The sequence below is a fragment of the Bos grunniens genome, chromosome 8 (assembly GCF_055505025.1).
Source record: "Bos grunniens cultivar Pamir isolate PY7600 chromosome 8, Bosgru_T2T1.0, whole genome shotgun sequence".
NCBI lineage: Eukaryota > Metazoa > Chordata > Mammalia > Artiodactyla > Bovidae > Bos > Bos grunniens.
Window position 1 is genome coordinate 39,839,906 of NC_141172.1, and position 13,844 is coordinate 39,853,749.

At 36.1% G+C, this 13,844-nt stretch overlaps 1 protein-coding gene across 11 annotated transcripts in view; it reads left to right on the forward strand.

The window, feature by feature from the left end:
- RFX3 (regulatory factor X3) overlaps positions 1-13,844 on the forward strand; it is a 594,837-nt gene that overhangs the window by 519,175 nt on the left and 61,818 nt on the right. For all 11 annotated transcript variants that reach the window (XM_086415305.1, XM_086415304.1, XM_086415310.1 and 8 more), the window contains 2 exons: positions 8,922-9,043; positions 10,769-10,881. In XM_086415305.1, the coding sequence (XP_086271431.1) occupies positions 8,922-9,043; positions 10,769-10,881 (235 nt within the window). The remainder of the gene's footprint in view (positions 1-8,921; positions 9,044-10,768; positions 10,882-13,844) is intronic.

Consider the following 13,844-nt stretch of genomic DNA (forward strand, 5'->3'; position numbering starts at 1 on the left):
CTTAATATAGTTTTGTAGACTAGTGAAAAGAATTCTATATTTAAAGGTTGGAAATAGGGATTTGAGTACAGGCTGCTTGGCACTTTGGTGTGTGTGACTGAACTTCCCTGAACCTCAGTTTTTTCATCTGCAAAATGGAAATTAATAATAATAATTGTTGTTGTTGTTGTTCAGTCGCCCAGTCATGTCTGACTCTTTGCAGTCCGATGGACTGTGGCATGCCAGGCCTCCCTGTCCCTCACCATCTCCCGGAGTTTGTCCAAGTTTACTTTCATTGCATTAGTGATGCCATCCAGCAGTCTCATCCTCCGACGCCTTCTTCTCCTCCTGCCCTTGATCTTTCCCAGCATCAGGGACTTTTCTAATCAGTCATTTGTTCATATCAGATGACCAAAATACTGGAGGTTCAGCTTCAACATCAGTCCTTCCAGTGAATATTCAGGGTTGATCCCCCTTAAGATTGACTGGTTTGATCTCCTGTGTCCAAGGGACTTTCAGGAATCTCCAGCACCACAGTGTGAAGGCATCAATTCTTTGGCATTCAGCCTTCTTTATAATCCAGCTGTCACAATCTTACATGATCACTGGAAAGACCATAGCCTTGACTCTACGGACCTTTGTTGGCAGAATAATGTCTCTGTTTTTCATCACACTGTCTAGATTTGTCATAACTTTCCTGCCAAGAAGCAGTCTTCTGATTTCATGGCTGCAGTCACCGTCTATCATTGTCTGCAGTGATTTTGGAGCCCAAGAAGAGGAAAGTGAAAGTTGCTCAGTCGTGTCTGACTCTTTGTGACCCCATGGACTATACAGTCCTTGGAATTCTCCAGGACAGAATACTGGAGTGGGTAGCCTTTCTCTTCTCCTGAGGATCTTCCCAACCCAGGGATTAAACCCAGGTCTCCCACATTGCAGGCAGATTCTTTACCAGCTGAGCCACAAGGGAAGCCCAAGAATACTGGAGTGGGTAGCCTATCCCTTCCTCAGGGGATCTTCCCGACCCAGGAATTGAACCAGGGTCTCCTGTATTGCAGGCAGATTCTTTACCAACTGAGCTATGAAGGAAGGGGAAATCTGTCACTAATTCCACCTTTTCTCTTTCTATTTGCCATGCAGTAATGAGGCCGGACGCCACAATCTTAGTGTTTTTATTTAGTCTTAAGCCAGCTCTTTCATTCTCCTCCTTCACCCTCATCAAGAGGCTCTTTAGTTCCTCTTCTCTTTCTGCCGTTAGAGTGGTAACATTTGGACATCTGAGGTTGTTGATGTTTCTCCCACCTATCTTGATTCCAGTTTGTAACTCATCCAGCCTGGCATTTCTCATGATGTGCTCAGCATATAGATTAATCAAAGAAGGTGACAGCAAACAGCCCTGTCATGCTTCTTTCTCATTCTTGAACCACTCAGTTGTTCCATACAGGGTTCTAACTGTTGCTTCTTGATCTGCATACAGGTTTCTCAGAAAACAGGTGAGATGGTCTGGTATTCCCATCTCTCTAAGAGCTTTCCACAGTTTGTCATGACAGAGGTGCTGATGAACCTATTTCAGGGCAGGAATAACAACTCAGACATAGAGAACAGACCTATGGACACAGTGGGGGAAGGAGAAGGTGGACCAAACTGAGAAAGTAGCTTCGGAATACATATATTACTATGTGTAAAATAGACAGCTAGCAAGATGTTGCTGTGGAGCACAGGGAGCTCAGCCTGGTACTCTGACAACTAGAGGGGGGTATGGGAGGGAGATTCAAGAGGGAGGGGACATATGCACTCCTATGACTAATTCATGTAGATGTATGGCAGAAATGAACGCAACATTGTAAATCAATTATCCTCCAATTGAAAATATTTTTTTTAATTAAAAAAAAAAAAAAACACAAAAGCACTCAACTCCTCCGCCTGCCCATTCTTCCTCCCTTCACCACCCCCTCCGTGGGCATTGATCCCCTGGGTGCTCCCCAACAAACTTCCAGGATACAATTCTCTGTCTCAAGATATGTTTCCTTCTTCTCTATAGCAAAGGGAAATATACTCAGTATTTTTAAATAACCTACAAGGGAAAAGATTCTGAAAACGAACTGTATTTTATATAATCGTTGAGCTGTACACCTGAAACTAGCATGATACTGTAAATCAACTATACTTCAATTTAAAAAAATTAAAGACTAAGGCTGTTTTGGAGAAGAATGAAGGTTGGAAATTGGGCAAGTTTGGCTTTCATTTCTTCACACCTCTGGGCCAGTGGTTTTCAACTGTGATTGATGTTAATGGTTTACAGTTCCTTTCCTGACCATAAATTCCCTGAGGTCATTACTGAGATAAGCATCTAGGACTGGTAAATTGCTCTGAGGCAGCTGAAGGTGGCAGGAGTCTTTAGTGAGAAGATGATCAGATGTCTGTGCATTTGGCTTTTGGAAAAAAATAAGGAATCTTGACACTGAGGTATTTAATGTTTACTATACTGCTGCAGCAAGTCCCTAATGTAAATATATTTTCCACTGAAGATAGAATCGTAAATAATCACATTCAGTAATTATTAAGTATAGTAATTCATGTAAAGTTTGTTAATATTAATTCTTCTGATGAACATTTATTGAACTTGTGAAATGTTCATTTATATGCAAGATCTCATTTGGCAATTATATTGTTTGTTATTTACTGATAAGGAAACAGGCTTATTTAATTTTGCTTTATGCAAGAAGCTCACTAATTTATTTTTTCCAAGATAGAGCTTCAGATGCCCTTTTTTGTTTTTGTTACTATCTTGCAGTCAGGTGGAGTCACGTTGTCATTCTCCAAATAAAGGAAGAGTGGAAGCATTCCTCTAGGATCAGTTTAACAGAAAGGACCAGCTATACATAAAAGAAGTACCATAAAGGTGTCATACATATTTGTAACAAGAATATATCAGTTCTACATAGTTAAGCCTAAATTACCTACAATAGGAGAACTCAATGAAAGAATTCATGAGCTAAGGGAATTGTATTTGCTTCTTTCAACAGTGCATTTTCAGCACCTAGGAGAGCAGTGAGCATCATTTGTGAAATGAATAAAGGATCCACAGGCTTCTGTTTCAGCCAACAGCTTCAACCTCTTCCCTGCTTCTCCCACATTTCCTACTAAAACTGCTGCAATGAACTCAAATACTCCCATTTGAATTTAATTTTTTCTACTCTTCTTTCCCAACTATAGATGTAGAGCTAATGACGAGACAAATATAGAGCTACTAACAAAGATTGAAAAGTTGTAATAACTGTCATTAATCAGCAGGGTTGATGCTAGAAGTCAAGATAGAAACATTCAGTGTGACATCAAGAAGTCCATTACTATTCTGAAAAGATGGCACTCAACATTATTTTCTTCTGATCTGTTCATGTTTATATCATTTGATTTACTTCATACCTTAAGTCACCTAAGAATTTTCTGGGACAGTTTTTCCAAAGGGAATGTCATGATTCCTGCAGAAAATTTTAACCTTTTGTCCCAGTTATGAGCTCAACATTTAGGTTTGCTCATGCAAATCAAATGATTTTGTACTCTCTATAGTTACAAGCATAATGATGACTCTAAATGCCTGTACAGCTCAGATTTTACATCTTGCTTGTGCATTTTTCTCCTGGTTCAAAGATAGTTGTCCAAATGGTTCATTTAGTCTGTTGAAAATCCTTCTACCTGTTACATTAGTTGAATGTGATAGTAAATATATACCCTTCTTTGCCTTCCATTGAACTCCTTCAGTGTCTGTATGTGTGAGATTATTGACAGAATTAGATATTATTTTACAGTAGAGTTACAGCTGTCCAAGTTCTAAATAACAGCTATGACTAACCCCATGGGGGAAGATTCCTAGTAATTTTCCAAGTTTCTTTGTTAGTGACAGGTTTCATGCATAATGCCCAGCTATTAAAGCATTAGAGTTTCTTTGATTTCTTAATCATTAACAACTTTAGCTCTGATTGCCCATGGAGTTGCAAGCTGTTAAAATTATCGTTTGGCTCTTACTAATTTTGAAACCAAGAGCTGTTTGTTCATTTGATGTAGCACAGGTCTTTATCAGAGCACACACAACTCAAGAGCACTAAGAATCTACTATAAGAAAGCCTATTATAAAATAATAAATTTGTAAAAATAAATGGGAGTAAAAGGAGAGAATTCTTAAACACTAAAGAGTTTTGTTTTTTGAAAGATTCAACAAATTTTTTTCAGTAGAAAACTTTTTTTTTTGGTAATTTTAGTATTTAAATAGAGATTATTTTATTTAGAAAAGATAGAGACATGGCTGGTTCTTGTTGATGTTTGAAAGAAAACAACAAAATTCTCTAAAGCAATTATCCTTCAATTAAAAAATAAATTAAAAAAAAGGATAGGAAATCTGAAAGCTGTGTTTCAGTGCTGTAAGGTCACTTGAAATTCAACCAGAGCTAAGATAATGTTGGATTATCATGTAAGCCAACGGAATATTAAAGCATCCTGGAAAATTCTATGCATACACAGCCTTTTCAAAGCTATGCCCCTACAATACTTTACCTATAGTAAAGTAGGTATTTGTTATCTAGGTTTTCTATTTGTTAAGATCAATTGATGGTCTGATACAGTGAAAGGTGTTACCTTGACCATTCATTCATACATTCATTTAATCATCCACCATCTATTCAGAGATAGTTATTTATATTCCAAATATAGTTTATTGAAAAAAATTGAGAAATGACTTATAAAAATGACTTTTCTGTAATGTTATGGTTCTATTTCTACATTTGACTGAATGAATTTATTATTGGGTAAAGATGCTCCTATAGACTAATTCTGTGAAGACTACCTAAGAAATATATGAGAAGCTAGTTAAAATAATAAATTCCTAATCCCTATTCTCAAAGATTTTGTTGGATAGATCTACGGTAAGCCTAGCATTTGAATTTTTTTGAAACCTACTCAAATACTGATCGGAGAAGGCAATGGCACCCCACTCCAGTACTCTTGCCTGGAAAATCCCATGGACGGAGGAGCATGGTGGGCTGCAGTCCGTGGGGTCGCTGAGGGTCAGACACGACTGAGCGACTTAACTTTCATTTTTCACTTTCATGCATTGTAGAAGGAAATGGCAACCCACTCCAGTGTTCTTGCTTGGAGAATCCCAGGGACGGGGGAGCCTGGTGGGCTGCCGTCTATGGGGTCACACAGAGTCGGACACGACTGAAGTGACTTAGCAGCAGCAGCAGCAGATACTGATATATAAATAGCTTTCAAAACTTAATATAATATCATCTATAACTATTTCTTCCAAGAAGAGTCAGTTACCACATGTATTTGTTTATCTTATGTTTAATGTGGCTATTCAACTTCCTATTAAACTCCCTCCTTCTCTGGGAAGCCCCAGTGCTCTAAAGTAATGGCAGGGATAGGATGTTATCCTTAGATAGGACATCAGAAAAATGAACATCCAGCTTTCCTCAGTTCAATATTTCTAATTTCTTGGGGTTTCTTTCTAAGTATTAATTTAGTACCAGGCAATACCTGGCATTTGGAAATGCCACTACTAGGAAAAGTCAGCACTGCCTGGAAGCTCTCTCTTATTTATAGGCCCGCACTCATACTGTTCTTGTATATGAGCTATAAATCTGCCCTTCCGATGTCATTCTTTTTTAATACTTACCTGTTTGGCTGCATCAGGTCTTAGTTGTAGCACGTGAGATCTTTTGTTGTGGTGCATGAACTCTGGCTGTGGCACACAGGCTCAGTGGTTGCAGTGGGCAAGCTCCAGAGTGCACAGGCTTTAGTAGTTGTGGACTGTGGGCTCTGAAATGCTTTGAAGCATGCAGTCTCTGTAGTTGTGATGTGTGGGCTTTGTTGCTCCGTGGCATATGGAATCATAGGTTTCCCGACCAGTAATCGAACCCATGTCCTCTGCTTTGCAAGGTAGATTCTTAACCACTAGACCACCACAGAAATCTCTTTTGTCATTCTTTATGTCACAAAACCCTCCCAAACTTGTCTTCACAGCTTTTTCTGAAGAGATACAACATAAGCTTCTGGCATGTAGAGGTCCTATTACTGAGGCGAAGGGCTTCCCTGGTGGCTTTGATGGTGAAGAGTCTGCCTGCAATGTAGGAGACCTGGGTTTGATCCCTGAGTCAGGAAGATCTATCTCCTGGAGAGGGAATTGGTAACGCTCTCCAGTATTCTTGCCTAGTAAATCCCATGGATGGAAGAGCCTGGTGGGCTACAGTTCACGGGTCACAAAGACTCGGACACAACTGAGTGACTAACACTTTATTATTACCCAGGCAAGCAAAAATAGAAACACTTAGTGCATTTTCACCCAATCCATTCAATCCATCATTCACTTTGCAACCCTTACTCTATGGTTAGAATTAAACCTCCTATTGCCCAGTTTTGATAGTATTTTCTTTTTTTTTTCTTCACCTCTTCTTTATAAGATTTGTTCTTAAGTACTGACCTGAAGAAATTTCTCCAGAATTAACTTATTTCCTTTTTGTCTACAAGCTAATCTTAATGAATTTTTGAATCTCCTATATACTAGAATATACCTCTAATCAGTGCTTCTCACTCAATATCATTACTATTAAGTATAATCATTCATTAATTATAATGTATTGTGATTTGAGTGCTTATTAAAGATAACTCTCATCTTTCTGAGGAAGTAGCTCATTTTCCTTGCAGACTATAGGCTTGCTGAGCACTGTGTGCAAGTAAAAGATGACACAGCCCGTGTACAATGTCTGTATGTCAGTCTGAGATGACTATATGTCATATCCTTTTATGGTCCTTGATATTTGTGCCTGCTAAACATCTGTAGTACACTAGATGCTGTGCAGGACAAAGGAAACTGATAAAGCATAGCTGGACAAAGTCTAATAATTACTCTCTCATCCTACATTGAAAATTAATATAATTGAAGACTATAGGAAATATTTCCATTTTGCTCTTCTCTAGAGTAAGTAATTCAAGTCCCTTTAACCACTTTTGTTTATTAACTCCGTGATCCCCAAACTCTATTACATAAATGAAGAAACATAGTTAAACAATTTTAGCTTCTTTTATTAGTGATATAAAATTTCATAGTTGAAAAAAGGCTAAAATCAAATGAAACCTGGAATGGATCAATGAGGATAAAAGCTTCTCTAACTGTATTCCCTAAAGATAAAATCATTAAAGTCTTCTAGAACAGAATGGTTAGTAACTGCTCTCCCACAAAAGTACTCAAAGTTCTTGCCTCACAAAGGATTTTTTCTTTGCCGCTCTAAGATGATTCTTTAAGGAGGGGAAAAATCAGAAAAACATTCTTTTTTTTTTTAATAAATGGCACTTCTAGCACACTACAGTACTAAACCATGTGTTATCTCTTGATGTGGCCCCAATTGAAAAGTACTTTCAGATGTTTTTTTCCATTATATAAAAGAATAGGCTTGAGTTCTTTTATATCATTAGAAAATAACAACCGACGTTTTGGTGTACAGGGTCATCACTAAAATGATAACAAGAATGAAGCGTGTTGTATCCTTTGTTCACCCTGTTCATCTTCTGACTTTAGTTTTGCTTTTCATATAGTTCTTTGTGAGATTCCTGTCACATAAAAAATACAAGTAAATGTCATTATGAGTGACTCTGCAGTTTTTCATGGAAGTTTCATTTATCTAAGTCATCATAGCATTCAAAGTTGAATTGCTTCCTAAGGCAACCTCAGCATTAGTTTGTCTGATGTTTCACCAGGTTCATTCATTTCCTATCTGTTGTCAGACTGTAGGCGTCTTTGAGTATATCTTGTTCATGTATTGGGGACATTGCTATTCACAATAACTTCATATTAACACACTATTAACAGTTAACTTATGGTATCAGTGTAAGAGTCAAGTATCTGGATGGTAAGACTATTAGGTGGTTCTGTTTATAAATATATTTAGAAATGGGGAGAAATGGAAGGACAAACATTATAAAGTACATAAGTGTAGATAATAAACTTATTGTAGATTTTAACATTTTATTACATTTATCTGTTTTTTTAAATTTCTAAAATGAATAAAAATATTTGAGATCTTAGAAACAGAAGAAATTATAGTTGCTGCTTATTTCTTATTTTATATTTGCTTATCTTAGGAGACTTACCTATGCATTTTTCCTATGGTATTTCTCTCCCAGGTGTCCTTCTTTCTTGCCTTTGCTGTTGAAGCATATTTTTTATATTTTAACAGTATGGAAAGTTCTTGAGTTTATATGACTAGGACCTAAAGATAAATACATAACTATAGGTGACTTTTATTCTTTTTACTTTTTAAAATTTGATGACTCAGGTTTATAGATGGATTTTTGCATGCGTTTTGCTACAAGCTGATGCTTATGGTCTTTATATTTGCAGATATGGACAGAAGTCAAGGGAGATTAATGTGTTGAGATGCATGGGAGGTTTTAGGTGATATGGAAAACAGTATGGTTGAGTTTTAGGCTGAACCACATTTTGGAGATATTAATTAAATAAAAGCCATTTTAAACATTTCTCGGGCCCAAACTCCTAGATTTTAATTCAGATTCACATCCCAATGTATTTAAAATGTTTCTCCCTTGATCCATTGGCCATTAAGAATTATGTTCAAATAGTGTATTAAAAGTATAATCATGGACTTCCTTACCACTGCTGTCCAAAGAAATATCTCATAACTCTTTCATTCTTAGCTAAATTTCTGAATTTTTGAAAATGGGTGCCCTTCCTAAGTGCTTCTCCTTTTTTCTTTTTACAATTTAAAAAATTTCCTCATCCTAACTTTATGAGACTATCAAGGAAGAAAATCTTTTACAATTATCATGAGACAGTTAAAGAAGATAAAATTGAATGCCTTGGGAGTTTTGTGTAGTACAAAAAAGCAAAGAATAATTTGGTTTATTTGTTTTTTCCCATCTAATATTTTTAGGTACAAGCCTATGCAGAAAGTGGATGGGGTTGCAGATGGTTTCACAGGAAGTGGTCAACAGACAGGCACATCTGTTGAGCAAACTGTAATTGCCCAAAGTCAACATCATCAACAGTTTTTAGGTATGTTAAGGTGTAATGCGTATTAGTTGTTATTGGAATTTTGAAAACAAGAGAACTACAGTAGTGTTTTATCCAAGAACAATGTCTATTACAGGTATTAATTACATAGATTTTTCATGTGTGCTGAAACTATACACATTATGTGATAGTTCTAGTTCATTTCTACTTTTTTTGTGTCCGCTAGACTTATTTTTAAAAATCTCAAGCTATGTAAAACTTTTAAATTCATATGAATTAAAGGCTCATTTCTGTGGAATTGTTTCCCGGAATTTGTATTAATTGGGCTTTTGTGATCAAAATTGTGTTGTAGTTTCAGTAGTATTAGTAACTTCAAGTGCCAGAAGCAGTTCTCATTTCCTATGTAAAAAGTTGCATATGCTACAATCTCAGATTAGAAAAAATTATAAACTTTTAAGTAATTTATTCTTTTAAATTGATCATAGTATTTCCTATTTTTGTAGTTTTCTAAATGGTATACATGTTTCTTGTTACTTAGGAGTTAAGGAAGTGGAACTTGAACATTTTGCATATTCCTGTAAAAGCTAAAAGTGCAAAATGCCATTTTGCACTTTAATTGACAGCTTTTCTAGGGATAAACATGCATAGTTTCGGTACAACAGATCAAAATTAGTAGAATGTATCGGATGTGTATGTGTGTGTATGTGTCTGTGTGTGTGTATGTGTGTCTGTGTGCGCTTTCTGACAAAGACAACTAAAATGTACTCTCAGGACAGAATAGCTGCTGAAGTATGAGAACATTATGGTGCATTCACAAACTGGAGTCTTCAAGTATATTCTTATAGACATATGAGCTCTCAACAAGAATTTTTATGTTTCTTATTTTATGTTCTTATTTCAATTATAATCTTTAAAAAAAAAAGCATATTTTGGATTACCTAGAAGACTAGAACGAATACTGTTCTGAAGATTTAGTTTCCACATTTGTATTTGAATTTATGATAAGGCTGGCACCAAAGTGTATTGCATTAATTGTCCAGAGCTAATGAGAAAAGAACAGACTTACTATGTAAATTACGGCTTCATCCCAAGGGAAGGCTCAATGATGTCCCAGTGCTCTGTGTGGAGGAAAGTTTCACAGCTTATTTGAATATAGAAACATAATGGGAGAACCAGCCACCATGAAGTATGTGTTGGTTGTCAAACTCAAAAGTTCCTGCACTGCAGCAGTCAATACCATATTCATGTCATGAAAGATTCAGTTATAGGACAGCATCATCATCTATCATATAAATTAACATTGTTAATTTAATGTTATTTTTTTAGGTTTCTTTATACTTAGTTTGTAGGTCTTTTGTTTTATGATTATATGAGAGGTATAAGCATAATGAGTTTAAAGCTAATGTATTTTATATACCTAAGTAACAAAATGATAAAAATAACTAAAATTGATACTGGCCAGCTCAAGGTATTTTTCTTATCATAGGGGTCCTGTATTGAGAGACACTGTGATATGTTATTTCCAGTATAATCATAGTGAAAATTTAGTTTCTCCAAAATTTTAAAACTATTCCCTCTATTCTTTTGTGCTGCTGCTGCTGTAACTTTGGTTTATAAAATACTAGTCCTTAAAATGCAAAGTCCTTACTTTTTGGACCTCTGACCTTTAATTTTTTTTCCTTTTTAGTCTGCCTAAATTTTCCTTCATTAGTCTTTAATTGGCACCATCCACAGTAACTTTTTTCCATTGTGTTGTCATGGTAACAGATGCATCTCGAGCACTTCCAGAGTTTGGAGAAGTTGAAATCTCTTCTCTGCCAGATGGTACTACCTTTGAGGATATCAAGTCACTGCAGAGTCTTTATCGAGAGCACTGTGAGGTAGGTCTTTTCAAAACATAGTATGGACACAAGCTAAGTTTTTCCAGACAACTGGCTAAAACAAATACTCCAATGTATTCCTAGAGGACAGATGAAGTTAGTTCATATTTCTTTGAACACTGATAAGCTGTTTTTTTCTTGTCTCAAACTGGAGAAGTGAAGCATGAAGGGGAGAATAAATTTTACTTTCCATCCTCTTAGCCTAGTCTGATACGAATCCTTTGATGAAGCAGTTCCACTTCTAGGTACTTATCCTAGAAAAATCCTTACATGTGGTTGAAGATATAAGTGTATAGGGAACTTGTTGCATTATGGTTTTTAATGCAAAAGATTGATTATAACTTCAGTATCTAACAGGGACTGAATAAATAAAATATGGTATAATCTATAGAGTTGAACACTATGCAACCATTAAACAGAATAGGCAACTCTAAATGTGCTTTTGTGGAACAAGCTCCAGGATTTATTTTTAAGAAAAATGCAAGATGTAAAACAGTGAGTATAGCATACTGTTGTTTTCATGAAAAAGAACATGCTGTATAATCTCTCCAGAAGAAAGAACAAAATATTAAAGCTGGTTGCCTTTGGGATCAAAACTGAGTTTAAGGAGTCAGGGGAAACAGGCTTAATTTTTTAATACACGCTTTTTAATCTTCTGAATTTTATACTGTAAATATGTATTTTTATCAAAAACTATTTTCTAGAAATGTTTAGGCATTCCTTCCAGGGATCATTGAGGCTCTAGTTTTGCTTGTTTCTTTTTGACCCTGAGTCTTCTCTTGGTGTTTTCCATCCCTCCTCCTACTTCCTTTCTTATTATCCCAGATCAGAATTGGATACGTTGTCTCCAGGAGGTGAATTCTCTCCAAGTCCACATATACTGGCCACTTACCTGGCAGAAAGAAGATAGCAGATTGCAATAGGAATTTTCTAAAGTATCCCTCCTTTTCAAAGAGGAACTGTTTAGAATTTAAGTAGCTTTATTCCAGGGCTATTTATGATCTACTTAGAAGTAAAAGATAATCCTTGGGCAGTCCTCCTGACTGCTGACGATGCAGTATGTAGTGAGAAGTCTCAGCTCATAGCATTCACAGGTTTTTTTTTTTCCTACTCCAGAAATAAGAACCGCTTGAGTGAATCTGAGTGCTTGTCAAGGGTGCTAGGTTATTAACAACCAAGGGCAAGTTCTCTCCTTATTAACAAATCATGTGCCATAAGTATTTTTCAACATGTCCCGCCAGTTTGTTCCCAACATTTCTTGTTATGATGAAAAACACTGTCCATTTCTCTTCCACTGCTGCACTTTTTCCAGTATTAGAGAATTTCTGGATGATCCTTACTTATCAAGGAAAAAAAAACTTCTCTTTTGCTTTCTATGTGAATATCATGTCTATTCAAAGGTTTATGTATAGATGCTCTAATCATTTTCTCATTGCTCTGTGTTCAGGTGAAACTCGCTTCAAGCAACCCAGCCTATACAAATATAATTTAGATTTTTTTTAAGTTTATCATATTATTCAAAATATAACTTGGGGAATGATTATTTACAACTCTAAAGAATATACACTAAAATCAATCTAAATGAAAAACTCCCCCAATAAAGATGAAAATATTATTTGGATTATAAAATTTTCATTAATTGTCAGGAATACTCTATATGAGGGCTTCCCAGGTGGCACTAGTGGTAAAGAGCCTGCCTGCCAATGCAGGAGGCATTTGAGGCGTGTGTTCCATCCCTGGGTTGGGAAGGTCCCCTGGAGTAGGGTATGGCAATGCACTCCAGTATTCTTGCCTGGATAATCCCATGGCCAGAGGAACCTGGCAAGCTACAGTCCATAGGGCCGCAGAGAATTGGATGCAACTTAGCGCATGCACACTGTATATGAAGAGAAAGGAACATTTATAGTAATTAATCTACATGGGAAATGGCAGTTCATAGAATGATCCTCATTTGTTTCAGAGTTACCAGTAGTCATGGCCACTCTCATGGAACATAAAGTCATCTATGAAAAGGAAGTCCCTAATTATTGTTTCCTGTCGCACTTCTAAACTTTTGATGGACAGGTACTTGGGTCTCAGATCCAGTCCTATAAATGGTTGTTTGCTTTAGGCTAGTGGCATTAGGATTATTTTAAACTATATTTGCCATACATTTTAGTCTGAACAAATTTAAAAGTGGGTGGACAGATGACAAAACGTTTTATTCATTTGTGAATGAGGCTGATACAAATGTCCTTTCAATAGAATTATTTGAGGTTATTTAATTTGAAGAGATACTTAATTTAAGGTGCACTGAATTTGTTACTTGCCTTATTTTATTTCATATTTCCTATTGTTTATGTTTTTAAGAAAGAGTAACATACCTATTTTGACTGTTATTTGGAATTCTCATAGTTGGTGTATCAAAGATACTTTGAAAGGATCACTAGTTACATAAGGAACAAATATAAGTTTCAATACAAGTTGCTCTAACAGTAATTTTTCCTTTCTATATATGCATAGTGTTCCTACATCAGTCTCATAACTAGAGACATATAAGGTATTAGATCAGATATTACTAGTTGCTCCATTAATAGATGTCTTTCAGAAGAAGCCTAAGTTAGAATCTTTCAAGAAAGCAGGTATAATAATTTGCCTCCTGAGAAGGTTTTGGGTTTTGCTGGGAGCAGCCATATCTGGATGCCCTTTACTTTCAGGGCTTGCTTTTGCATTTTTATTGTTGCTGATATTAAAGGGTGAGGAGTGTGATATTAATTTGTCCCCTTCCCTTCATTTTCATCATTCAACTACTTGCAATATTTCCTTCTAGTTCCCAAAACATGCTCCCAAACAAATTTTACTTAATATTTGAATTGGTCTCAAAGTGTCTTTGTGTAGAACATTAGTTATTCTCTGTACCATGCACAAGGCCAGGTCTACACAAGTAGCACATACTCCAGCATTAGGAAGTCATGGTTTCCTCT